The sequence below is a fragment of the Mytilus edulis genome, chromosome 10 (assembly GCF_963676685.1).
Source record: "Mytilus edulis chromosome 10, xbMytEdul2.2, whole genome shotgun sequence".
NCBI lineage: Eukaryota > Metazoa > Mollusca > Bivalvia > Mytilida > Mytilidae > Mytilus > Mytilus edulis.
The window spans coordinates 68,087,064-68,100,350 of record NC_092353.1 but is presented as its reverse complement, the minus strand read 5'-3'; the positions used below and the strand labels follow the sequence as shown (position 1 = coordinate 68,100,350).

The following is a 13,287-nucleotide window of genomic DNA, read 5'->3' as shown; positions in this document are numbered from 1 at the left end:
GAAACATCTCAAACTTTATTTCCATGAAGCGATGATCTAAATATAAAATTAAATATAATTCAACTGTAAAGGGGTATGATGTTGTATTTATTTTTAGATTATAATCGATTATAATCAATTGTTTTCTAATTAATATATCAGTCAAATAATAAGTAGGTCATTGCCAATTGTCTCTGTTATCTTATCGCTTAGTGTATAAATCATAATCAAACTTTTGTTTTCATTTGTAATATACACTTATCTTATCTTAATTCAAACTTTTAAACGCCCGTTGTCTGTGCGTTTTTTTTATTTGGTTGAATTATCTAGAATTCCAATATGATGGAAACAACAGTTCTTAAAATGGTTATAGGTGAGAAATAAATGATATAAGTCATTCAGAACGGTCAATTCATTTTATTTTAGATTTTGAAGCCACTAAAGGTTGACCACTTTTCTCCGTTCATGTATGAACCTCCGCTATGAATCCTGATAGATACTTTGTTATTTTTCTTCATTTGTAAAACAGCACTTTGACTAGATGGCATGAATGTAGACATCCCTGAAGCTCCAGCATGATTTCTTGCTACAACATTGTCGTTCAGTATTAATTGTGTGTGGAAAGACTTGCCAGGATAAGTAAGAACTGTCCAGGTAAAGTAGTAAAGACCTTCTACAGTTGCAGTGAACACACCAGTCGACTTATCATAGCCTCCGCCGAGGTTGGTAGTTACTGTGTCGTACACAACGATAGCACCATTACCAATGTTCTTCAAATGTCCCGAATTGAATACAAGAAAGCCAACTTTTCCGGAACCTAATTAAAAAATCATACGAATCATATACTCATTCAGCATTGTAAGAACAACCACAAGGAACGCCTGTTTTTAAATTAATAAATGCAGATATTAAACCTAATTTAGGGGTATTAAAATTATTTACTAGTTTATAGCATTTTGACATTTTTCATATTCCAGGTAAAATTTGTTTCTAAGTAAGTTGTGTCATCTCCTGCTTAATATTAGTACAAGACAACAAGTGGATTGCCTTTAACTCTTTTCTGCTATTTGGTCTTAACTGTCTCTTTGACACATTCCCCATTTCTATTCTCAATGTTATTGAATATTTTTAAGTAACTTCGAGTCAGAACAAAAATAAAGCTGTGAATTACTATAAGCAAAGTATGGACTTTTGATATGATTCCTTCCCTATCACATTTGAAGAGTATAGAATTTAAGTCTTATATTCAAACTTACTGGAAGTTGAAGGACAGTCACACTTTCCATCATTGTCTTTCACAAGTTTCAACTGGTACTGAATACTTTTCATGAGGTTGGCATTCCTTGAACAGGATTTGTGGCAGCTCCCACCTGACATCAAGATTGAGGTCAGTATTGCAGTTAGGATGAGATTAGGAAAGCTACAAAATAGTATTTTCAACTTTTAAAATATTTCATGTCTTCAAGTTTTGTCTGAACATAGTTTGTAGACCTCTGCAGTACCAATGATTATGAAAATTTCTAAAACTCTGCTTGTTTAAGTTTCCACATTTGTTGTTCTCAAAAAGATGCGTCCTTCACAATGTGTTTATTAAGGTGAAGAATATTTGATTCAAATGAAATTGTTTTCCCTTTAATTTACGTCAATTTGTTTATTTTGTGTTTGAAAATAAATAACAAATAATAAAACGTCAAACAGAATTATGTATATCTTTATCATGAGCAATCCCTAAATCACTCGATACAAATATAAACAACTTCTGACGAAGCTAATCATTTAGTACAGGTACTGAACTGAAATGCCAACCAACCTTTGTATAGTTTTACGTCTTTTAAAAAACTGATAGTTAGATACATGTACATAGAATACACAAGAAGACTTTACAATTTCTCTTCAGTTTCGGTTGTTTCAATTGTTTCTTTCCAGTTTCTTTTTCTATCTTAAACATCAGGCTTTGGACAACTTCCTGTGAGAGTGTTTTGCAACCTTTTTGAAACTTTGGTTAAACCTATTCTAACATATAATAGTGAAATATGTTATTTGGACACTTATATTAAATTTTTATGTACCTGTACCAAGTCAGGAATATGGCCATTGTTATATTATAGTTCGTTTCTGTGTGTGTTACATTTTAACGTTGTGATTCCGTTGTGTCGTTTGTTGTCTCTTGTTTTTGAGTGTGAATTCACATTACTATAAGACGTGTCACAGTACTTATCTATCCCAAATTCATGTATTTGGTTTTGATGTTATATTTGTTATTCTCATAGGATTTTGTCTAATGCTTAGTCCGTTTCTGTGTGTGTTACATTTTAATGTTGTGTCGTTGTTCTCTCATATCTAATTCGTTTCCCTGAGTTTTAGTTTGTTACCCCAATTTTGTTTTTTGTCCATGGATTTATGAGTTTTGAACAGCGGTATACTACTGTTGCCTTTATTTATATATAATTTAACTCCGAGCTTTCAAAAATAGCTCAACACCAGATGCTATTCATTGTATTGATAAAACTATTTTAGAAAAAAAACACCATCTACATTTTATTAAACAAGTACTGGGGACAAAAAGAAGCTTAAAAAATCTAGCTGTTAGAAATGAACTAGAATTTCAACCATTAGAAACTTTCATACAAATCCCACTATGATGTACCTATCTAGATTAAATAATGAAAATCTAAACCTACTTCTTAATGAAGCCTTTAAATTAACTAACAATTTAGATACTAAAGGAACGTACTGATGGTATACTTTTGCAAACAAATGTGTCACAAGATATAAATATTGACATCAAACTTATTGAGGAATCTAAAATATTAAAACGGACTAAAAAGTTAAAACCCAAATAAAAAAAAGGTTATATTAACTATTATCAAACTCTTATTGATGATAAAATAAATAATGTGAACGAAAATAATAAAATATATCTATATAAATTTCTTAAATCTAATATAAATGACCAAATGAAATACTACCTATCACGCCCGTGTAAAGAAACAAGAAAAATGTTAACAAGAAAAATGTTAACCAAATTTAGAATAAGCGACCATTGTCTCTTAATAGAAACGGGACGGTATACAAAAATACCACAAAATGAAAGAAAATATAAAATATGTAATATCTTAGACGATGAATTCAATTTTTTCTTTAACTGTAAAATTAATACAAATAAAACAGAAATCTTTCTAAAATATTATATACAAAAATATGTAAATTTTAATATACTTAATTTTACTGATAAACTCGGGTTTATACTTAATACATCAACACCAAATGATGTAAAAGCAGTTGTTTCTTTAATTAAAGAGTCATTAGAAATGAGGATAGGATACCAATAACTGTTTTTATCATATCTACATGTATGATAATAGTGTCGATTTTTGATTATGTTTGTTTTGTCTATGCATTTAACTTTAACCAAAATGGATTTTTGTTTGTTGTGTAGATAATAAAGAATAATCAAATACATAGAAAATTCATATGTTTCATATTCTAAGTCAGTTAACATTTGTTACTTACTGCATTTTGAATCCTTGGCATTGATGAACCGAAACAAGTGCCTTGCTCTTGTTGTTTGATTGTGTAATACACTCTTTGAAGTTGTTGTTCACTTGAAGACATTTTATATCACCATAATGATGCAATCTAGTTATCAAAAAGGTTAATCGAAATCCATTTTTGGCAAGAGTTTTTACAAACAAACAGCTGTTACCCTTTCCCAGAATTGCAAGTCACGACAAATGATTTATAAAATTTCTTCTGCAAATTTATAAAACTAAACGCTAAAAATAAATATACTAAATATATACCCTTAGTTGGTGTCTTCCTCGAATGCCAACGTTTTATATGTAACATATTCATTGAACGCCAACAACATTTTGTCAAGGATGTTTATATAATAAAATAGGTGTTTTTATAACTATTTAAATGTTTTATAAGTATTAAACTGTTAAAAATGATAAGTAAATTTGATTATATATGATTGATTATTTGGAACAACTGAACAAATAAAACATAGTAATCTAACACGAGATACAAATTTTCAAGAAATTCCATTGAGTAATATGGGAGGATATTACAGCACACACACACACACACACACACACACACACACACACACACACCAATAGAAAGTCGTCTGATTGTAGAATATGTACACAATGAAGTTCCTGGCAATATACACGTGTTGACCTTTTAAAAGTTTCATTTTAAGAGAATCCATATTTGCAGTAACAACACAAAATTATGTTCACTAACTTGACAAACAGGAGCAAGATTTTTAACTACCTGTAATATTAATTTACTTATCTGTTTAATCAGTATCATTGTTTTGATAAGCATGCAATAACTACTTGTACACCTATTCCTCGAACGCGAATACAATTTTACAGGTAAAGTGTCGATACATCAAAAAATGTTGGCATTCAAAGAATAAAGCACTTAGTCTAGTGGCTTGATTTGTAAATCGCATAGGGAGGGGGGACTTTCCACATTGAACAAAAATGCAATGCGACGGACTGGGGCATTTTTTGTTATTATGTTTCTTGGAGTGTCACCTTCATTAATATATATCGGGTTTTTAACTTTCTCGTTATAAGCACAATATTAAAAGGTATACAGAAGAATGCACGATGAAATTCAAAATGAATTTCAGAAAAAGCTCTTTACCACCATAGTTTCAGTTATTTCAAAGCAGCCAATTTTGTAAAAGTATCCCATACGTCAGACTTCACAGTACAATTAGTCCTATAGACAAAGTGGCTAAAGCTAGACATCGTATAGTCGGCACTTAAACACTGTGTTTCGAAGATTGTGCATTTCTGGTTTACATTGTTGAATGATCGTATAGGTTAATGTGACGGTTATGACGTCTGTGTTTAGAATTTATGTATATATAAGTGTTATGAAGACGTTTCGGTCATTTTTGTAGTTCAAACATAATTATTTGGCGATCGGCTAATATTAACTCGACCGCACTACAACAAAATGTTCATAATTATATACTTTCCACTGCAGCTGAATATGCAAAATTCATGAAAAAATCCCTCTTTATAAAAGGTTCCTTTTCAATTAAAACCAGACGGGAAGGGAGGACACCTACTTTGTTCTGAGTGGTAAGGATGCTTCGCTTGAATATGTTATGTAATTGAGAATGAAAACTGGGAACTTGTCAAAGCACCAACAACCTGACCAAAGAGCAGAAAACAACCACTACAACCAATGGGTCTTCAAAACAGCGATACAACCCTTCACCAGATGCGGGATTCAGTTGGTTCCTTAACAATAATGTGTACTAGTTCAATTTCAATGAACGTCCACTAAACTCCAAAACAAATAACTGAACAAAAAACTTAAAAGATTGTCGAAGGCAAGAGACTCCTGCAAATGCTACAATTTCAAACCTAAGAATATGTTTTGTTGCACAAAGTATATGAAGTGGCGTTGATATGCAACAGTTTTTTTATATTTGAGCCTTTGAAAGCTTACTATAGGTTATATGTTTTGTTTCATTGTTTAACTGTAAGGCAGTATGATAACTTGAAAATCTTTACAACTTAAACATACTATGAAAGTCCAAAGTTCTAAAAAGTTTTCAAGTTTTTACATTTATACGCAATGCAATGACAAAACAATCATTTGCCTTAAAAATAATTTGTAATTCCTTTATAAATGCTTTCATAAAAGAATATTTGGCTTCCCATTTTCGCTTGCAATCATTAAATAATGACCTAGATAAAAATGATGAGGACTTATAAAATCTCATTTACTTTTAAACAATTGTCGCTGAAATGTTTCTAGATAAGAAATAAATGAAATAAGTCATTTGAAACGATCAATTCATTTAATTAAGATTTTGAAGCCGCTAAAGGTTATCTCCGATCATGTATACACCTGCGTTACGAATCTTGATAGACACTTTGTCATTTTTCTTCATTTGTAAAACAACACTCTGACTAGATGGCATGTTTGTAGACATCCCTGAAGCTCCAGCATGATTTCTTGCTACAATAGTGTCATTCAGGTTGAGTTGTGTGTAGAAAGTTTTGCCATAGTGAACAAGAACGGTCCATGTAAAGTAGAAAAGACCTTCTACGGGTGCAGTGAACACACCAGTTGACTTATCGTATCCTCCTCCGAGATTGTTAGTTACTGTGTCGTACACAACAATAGCACCATTACCAATATTCTGCAAATCTTTGGAATTAGATACCAGAAAACCAACCTTTCTGGAACTTAAAAAATAATCGGAATCATCTATACTCATTCATCAATGTCAGTATAATTGCAAGGTAGGTCTGTTAAGGGCAAGTTACAGTAAATTGTCTATGTCGCAGATTTTGTTAAAATTTTTGACACGTTGAACTATAAATGAATAAACAGTGCATGTTTAAAGATAATAAGTAATCATTGGTCACCGAGTCTACTCCGCTTTTACAAAACTTAGAATTTTTCAAAAAAACTAAGGATTTTTTTATCCCGGGCAAAGATAACCTAAGCCGTATTCAGCACAACTTTATGGAATTTTGGATCCTTAGTGCTCTTCAACTTTATAACTAATTTCATGTGAGCGTCACTGATGAGTTTAATGTAGACGAAACGGGCGTCTGGCGTACTGAATCATAATCCTGGTACCTTTGATAACTAATTACGGTATATATCATTTAAAGTATTGTTCTATACGTGAAAATTACCACAAAACGTCGAAATAAGCGTTACGTCATCGCATTATAGGCCGTAAAACGTCGATTTTTGACGTTGTGTGATATTACATAAATAACGGCGTGGTAAATACCATATAAGAAGGCGTTGACGCCATAATTACTTTAAATTATTAAAACAGAAATTCATGTACCAATAAACATATAGTTTTTAAGAAATATCTATTGAGTAAAAATTTAAGAAGTTATGATTGAAGACAAATTTAAGAACTTTTTCACTTATGTGCTTTCTATAAAAATATATAGTTATATATATAAATATTTTTCATATTCCGGGTAAAAATTTGCTTCAAAGTAAGTTGTGTCAACTCCTGTTAAATATTAAAGCATTTGTGTTAACTTAGAGGCTGTACAAAATACAGAGGTCAACACACTATACGATTAGGTCAATTTCGGCCCCTCTAGAAAAGCTGTAAATAAATAGAACGGAGATTAATAGCAAAACATGTGTTTTGGTTATAACCCCTATCCCATTCTTAGATTTGAGAATTTAGTATCGTTATAATCAAACTTACTTGGAGTTGAAGGAATGTGGTTACAGTCACACTTTCCATCATAATCTTCCACAGGTTTTAACTGGTACTGAACACTCTTCATCAGACTGGCATTCCTTGAACAGAATTTGTGGCAGCTACCTCCTGATGTCAAGAGTCAAGATGGAGGTCAGTATTGTTGCAATGACGATAGCATTAACAGAGCTACAAAAATAGAATTTTTAAATTCTAAAAATATAGTATGTCTATAAGTTTGTCTTTACAAGTCTTTTATTTGCTTACCCTCTGCTTGCATACATGTTCATAAAGCCTGTCCTCAAATTACTGATTGACACATGCGGGAAATTAACAAAACTGAGTGCATATGAACATTTGGAAGTGTTTGGTCGACATAAACAATTCATGTAAACAAATTAAAGGTAAACATGATTTTATAATCAACAAATATATAGCTTTGCCAAGAAGCAACCTCTTAATCGATCGATACAAATATACCAACTGCTGACGAGGCTGCTTGTTTTATGCAGGAACATTGGAATGCCAACTAACTTACGCGCATAGAATAAGCAAGCAAGCCTAACGTGTTCTCTTCCTTACGCTGTTAAATACTAGAATACGTTTAATTCTGTCACGTCTTTACCATGTTTACAGGTTTTTTTTATTTTAATAACATAAATAAAAACATAAATAACATGCACTTGATCATGTTAATGGTTGATGTCGAATTAGATATTTTTACTTACTTCATTTTGAATCCTCTAAGTTGCTGAATTAAAGAAAGTGCCTTGCTTTTGTTTTTTGATTATGTAATACACACATTGAAGTTGTTGTTCACTTGAAGCCATTTTATATCAACATGATCATGCAATCCAGATATCAAAATGGTTAATCGAAATCTATTTTTAGCAGAATTTTTAAAACAGCTGTTACACTTTCCCAGAATTGCAAGTCACGACAAAAAAATGAGATTTCTTCTGCACAATTTATAAAAGCTTAATGCTAATATTTACACTGTAAAATACTTAATATATACCCTTAGTTTAATGGCTCGCTTCGTAAAAGGCAGGGCGTTTTCCACAAAAAAAACCAATACAATGTAGAATACTGGTGTCATTAAATATTCATATCTCTTGGGTGTTGCCTACAATTATAGCAAACACCTCCTTTTATTTGAATTTATTAATAAATGTTGGTTTTTCTTTTCATTTGGTTTTGCTTTTTTTTTTATTTAGTTTTGCTTTTTTTTGTTTTTTTTTTAGATTAGCGAAATAACAAAAGGTTCAGAAAATAACGTACGATTAAATCCAAATTTAATTTCAGAAAAGCGCTTAAGCCCCAGTCCACTACACCACGATCAACGCGATCTAAAATAACTTCAGATCTTGGTAAGCTCGAAGTATGAGCGGCATGAAAATGTAAATTTTCGTTTCAATCTCGTAGTTCTCGTTATGCTGCTACAACGATACCGCTACGATTATACCACGTTCTCACCACGTTTATTCTGCGACTTTCACTACGATTATCACGATCTTTCTATGCTTATCATGTCCTCACTACGACCATACCACGAATTATCCGATTGCAACACGATTTTACAACGCTTCTACTGCGATAATAGCACGCTCTTACCAAGACCATACTACGATCATACCACGTTCATACCGCGATCTTACTACGCTCCCTGCAATAACGTCAACATCGTGTTCCATATAAATACTGTATCATTCCTTCTTTTTCACATTGATACGTCCAGTTTCTCGGTAACAACGCAGTCATACAACCAAAATTTACGTAAGGGTAAGGGTAAAGGTAGAGGCAGAAGGAGATCTGATAGTAACGAATCGTGATCTAGAAGATATATGTCGAACCAACCAATTCAACCTGAATCACAACTTATTACTGGTCCATGAAGATCAAATGACGATGCTTTATTGAACGATAATAGGGATGACACAGATATGTCAAGAACGAGCCGTTGGATATAAAGGACAAGAGGTTCAAACTGCATACAGACAAAAAAAGCTGGAGAGCATTTATAAATTTTATTTGACAATGACAATGAGCAGGATGATCGTAGTATGAACGTAATCGGGTCGTAAGAACATCGTGATGAGGACGGCATGGGCGTGCTAGAATCGTGCTATGGTCTTCAACAGCGTGGTACCATAGAACATTCATATTCTTTTCTAAGTCAAAATGTTAAATTCAAATATAATGAAAATAAAGTCAATAGTAACGCACGTAATGTTAAATTAAGTTGTAGAAATTTTCTTAATATATTTTAAATTAGTATGTTTAGGACAATCCAGATTATGTTTAACTCGTATTTACATTCATATGCAGCCAAACAAACCCTTTACTCCTTTACAATTTGATAGATACAAATAAAAGTCAAGTTTAATCGTAGCCGCACAAAATATGTTTTAGAAAAAAGGGGAGGATAATTTTCCATGGTTGGGAAGGCTGGAGCCAAAATTCTGAATCACAGAAAAAATGTTTATATCAATTGCGTTCATGAATAGTGTCAATTGTATCAAAGGATTGCATCTCTTACTTTTGAAGTACATGCAAACGGAAACGAAAGGAATGTTGAAGATAAACGTAGAAACAATTTTGAATTATTGAAATAAAAATCCCTATGAGGAAAAAGCATATAATCTACAGAACAAATAATTTATGTTGTACTTTCCATTATTAAAACATCCGTGTATGTATATATTTTGCTATTCAGTGCAAAACATTGTAATCACAGTTAACTTTGTCCTTTGAAAACATAAGTATCTGCTGTTGGAGTCTCGTTCATTGTTAATTGGTGATAAAGCATATTCTGGAACTGATGAAGCAGATGCTTTTGCAAATGAATATTTCATGTTGCAATGTTCGTGTTTTCATTTGACTTATTCTCTTTAAAGTGGAATAATAGTGGTGCATTTTGCGGGATTGGTCAATTGCAACTTCACAAAATACATGTACATTGTTCATGTTGCAGTGTTGGTGTTTTCATTTGACTTTTTACTAAATAGAAGTGCATTAATTGGATTGGCCAATCGCAACTTCACAGAATACATTATTCATGTTGCAGTTCCAGTGTAAAATTAAATAATTGCATTCTTTGAAGGCTAAAGATTTCTGTTTCTGATAATGGAAAAATTATATATAATATGAATCACATGGGAATTTGTTCCACAAAAAAAACTTAGGATCAAAACTCCAACATCACATGAGAGTCTCAAAGAAAACCTTTTAATATATTTCCGTTTATTAAGTACTTTATAAATGTATGCTTCGATGTTAAATATTATTAGGCAATTGAAAAGTACTTCATCAGGTGCAACTGTATTTGTTGTTTTAATCGCAAACTGATGCTTAGTAATCGAAACCCTGTGAGTATGTGTCCAATTTAATGTGAACGAGATTGTCTCTTTTAATATCCTACTTTCAGGTTGGAATCAGTTCTGAAAAATGTTTATGAGCATATTAAATGTATTTTCATGAAAAAAGTTAATAAATAACAAATTATTTACATTTAATTTGTTCATTACAATAATAAAAATGTCCTTTTCCTATGAACATGATGAAGGAGTATAACATTGATAATTCGCAGCCAATTTCGACTGTTCCAGTATGCTTTTACTTTTCTACATTGGCTAGAGGTATAGGGGGAGGGTTGAGATCTCATAAACATGTTTAACCCCGCCGCAATTTTGCGCCTGTCCCAAGTCAGGAGCCTCTGGCCTTTGTTAGTCTTGTATGATTTTAAATTTTAGTTTCTTGTGTATAATTCGGAGTTTAGTATGACGTCCATTATCACTGTACTGTTATGCATATTTTAGGGGCCAGCTGAAGGACACCTACGGGTGCGGGAATTCTCGCTACATTGAAGGCCCATTGGTTGCCTTCGGCTGTTGTTTGCTCTATGGTCGGGTGGTTGTCGCTTTGACATATTCACCATTTCCTTTCTCAATTTTATTTGCACAAAATTTTATTTTCCAATGTTTATTTATATCTGCATGAACTTTATAAGGTATTGGTGAGGTTTCATGATGCTCAGTCTTAAGATTAACATAGTTCTTCAAATGTTTAAAAAAGTGAATGTTCATAAAATATTATTTGGTGACTTTTTGTGGACAAAAGCATGATGACTTTCCGTAAATTTAACTTTTTCCAGTGAAAGCTTCATCTGATGATTTGCGTATATTTTATGTATATATTAACATTTAATGATCTTTATACCAATTTAAAGACGTGTATAATGTCAAATCATAAAAGATAAGAAAAAATTGTTAAGTCCCTTGCACTGTATAAATATATTTAATCAACATTTAATTGACCAGTATTTTTTTGAATAAGTTATAGGTTATTTTGTATGTATGAATTCTGTGTTTTTATTTTAAATAGATATGAAAAAAATTGACACAAATTCAACAGTAGAGTAAGCAAACATTATAAAATGAAACAAACCATACAAGTTAACAACACTTATACAAATCACACATAATTGTGGTAAATTTTTTAGAAGTTCACTGTATACGAGTATGAGTCTATCAAAATTTATTAATCTATTCAACGTGAATAAAGTGGGAGACTCTCTCTTCCCACTCTTCCCATTGGCTGGTCAGGACGTAGCTTCCTCGTGTTTCAGTAGTTTTATGAGTTTAAAAATGTTTGGACTTGGGTACTGGAATGTGTCTTCCGCTTGCGTTACCATCCCTATAGATCATGTGTAGTTCGCTGTCCTTGTGTTGTGTAATGGTCCGATCAGTATTGTGCTACATAGTCTGTAAAAGGAGTGTATTTGATGTTAAGTATCATAGTTTCAATCTGATCTATGTCGGGTAGGACATTAAACTTTGTCCACCTCAGCCGAAGAACAACGGAACTGAGTACTAATTGACGGACGTTGTTACCTTTCTTGAATGAAACCTGAATCCCTGTTCATTGTGATTTTATCCAGATGCATTTTGTTTTTTCGAGAAAAACAAAAGTTGTTTGCATTGATGTAAGAACACACATATTATGCTTCATTTCAATACAGTCATTGTAACAAAAGCGATTATATCCTCAATTGTGTCCTAAAACGCCTCAATATTGATTGAAATATGTTTGAGAACGAATTCCTTTAAGATTACAAATAATAATGAAATTTATAGGGTCTGGTAGTAAAGCAAATACATTAAATTGTTAACGTTTGCGAAGCATTCTGGTGTTAAATTATGTTTTCACCAATAGTATTATCGATACTCCACAAATTTGAAAATAAACATGAATAAGTTACAAAATTCACAGCTGTATAAATAGATAAAAAATATTAAAATGAAAGAAAAACAACAACAACTAAATCTGCTTTTGCGTAAACTAATAAGAAACTTGTTTAATGGCCTCGCGGGAATCATTTATTACATATGAAATACGATCGTACAATTTTTTAATTTCGTTTTGATTATTTTCAAATATCTATGATTAGTTATTCTGTCCATTTTGGTATCTTTCGTCCAACTTTTATCAAATTTACCAGACTCACAATTTAATACGCCAGACTCGCGTTTCTTCTACATAAGATTCATCAGTGACGTTCAGATCCAAATAGTTAGAAAGCCAAACAAATATGAAGTTGAAGAGCATTGCTGACCCAAAAATCCAAAATGTTGTTCTAAATATGGCTATATATTCCTGGAATAAGAAAATCCTTAGTATTTAAAAAAAAATACTTCATTTTTGTGACTTAAACTGAATGCTTATATTTCTAAATGACAGTGTACATGCTTGGCGTTTTACACGTACGATCGTTTATTGACAGTTCGTCAGGCATATCTAAGCCTTTATATTTCCAAGTAACAGCAAAACAATTTTTGCTACAAACGCGTTCTCTCCTCCATCGTGACGGAACAACACATCACTATAGCTCCCGTGTGTTTTTCTTAGGTTTAACGGTTAAGTCAGCAAATAAAACCTTTTGTGTTTTCTTTAGAATTACAGAAAAGTTTCAAATGGTGGCGTTCGTCATACATTTTGGTGGTTATTTCCTCTCCTGAAAACTTAATCTGTAAATAAAGTACACTGATTTATCCAATCAGTGACCACAATACCTCTGTAAGTCACAT

The 13,287-nt window shown here is 32.0% G+C and overlaps 2 protein-coding genes across 2 annotated transcripts; both read right to left on the bottom strand.

Annotated features, from left to right (window-relative positions):
- Positions 1-401: 401 nt before the first annotated feature.
- LOC139492529 (complement C1q-like protein 3) lies at positions 402-3,584 on the bottom strand. Its single transcript, XM_071280694.1, has 3 exons — positions 3,493-3,584; positions 1,236-1,399; positions 402-796 (listed from the first exon to the last, which is right to left on the bottom strand). The coding sequence occupies exons 1-3, from the start codon at positions 3,495-3,497 to the stop codon at positions 402-404; spliced, it is 564 nt and encodes a 187-aa protein (XP_071136795.1). The 5' UTR covers positions 3,498-3,584.
- Positions 3,585-5,836: 2,252 nt separating this feature from the next.
- On the bottom strand, positions 5,837-7,289 carry LOC139493070 (cerebellin-3-like). The gene is made up of 2 exons (XM_071281213.1): positions 7,204-7,289; positions 5,837-6,206 (listed from the first exon to the last, which is right to left on the bottom strand). Exons 1-2 carry the CDS (start codon positions 7,287-7,289, stop codon positions 5,837-5,839), a joined length of 456 nt encoding a protein of 151 aa, XP_071137314.1.
- Positions 7,290-13,287: the final 5,998 nt, after the last annotated feature.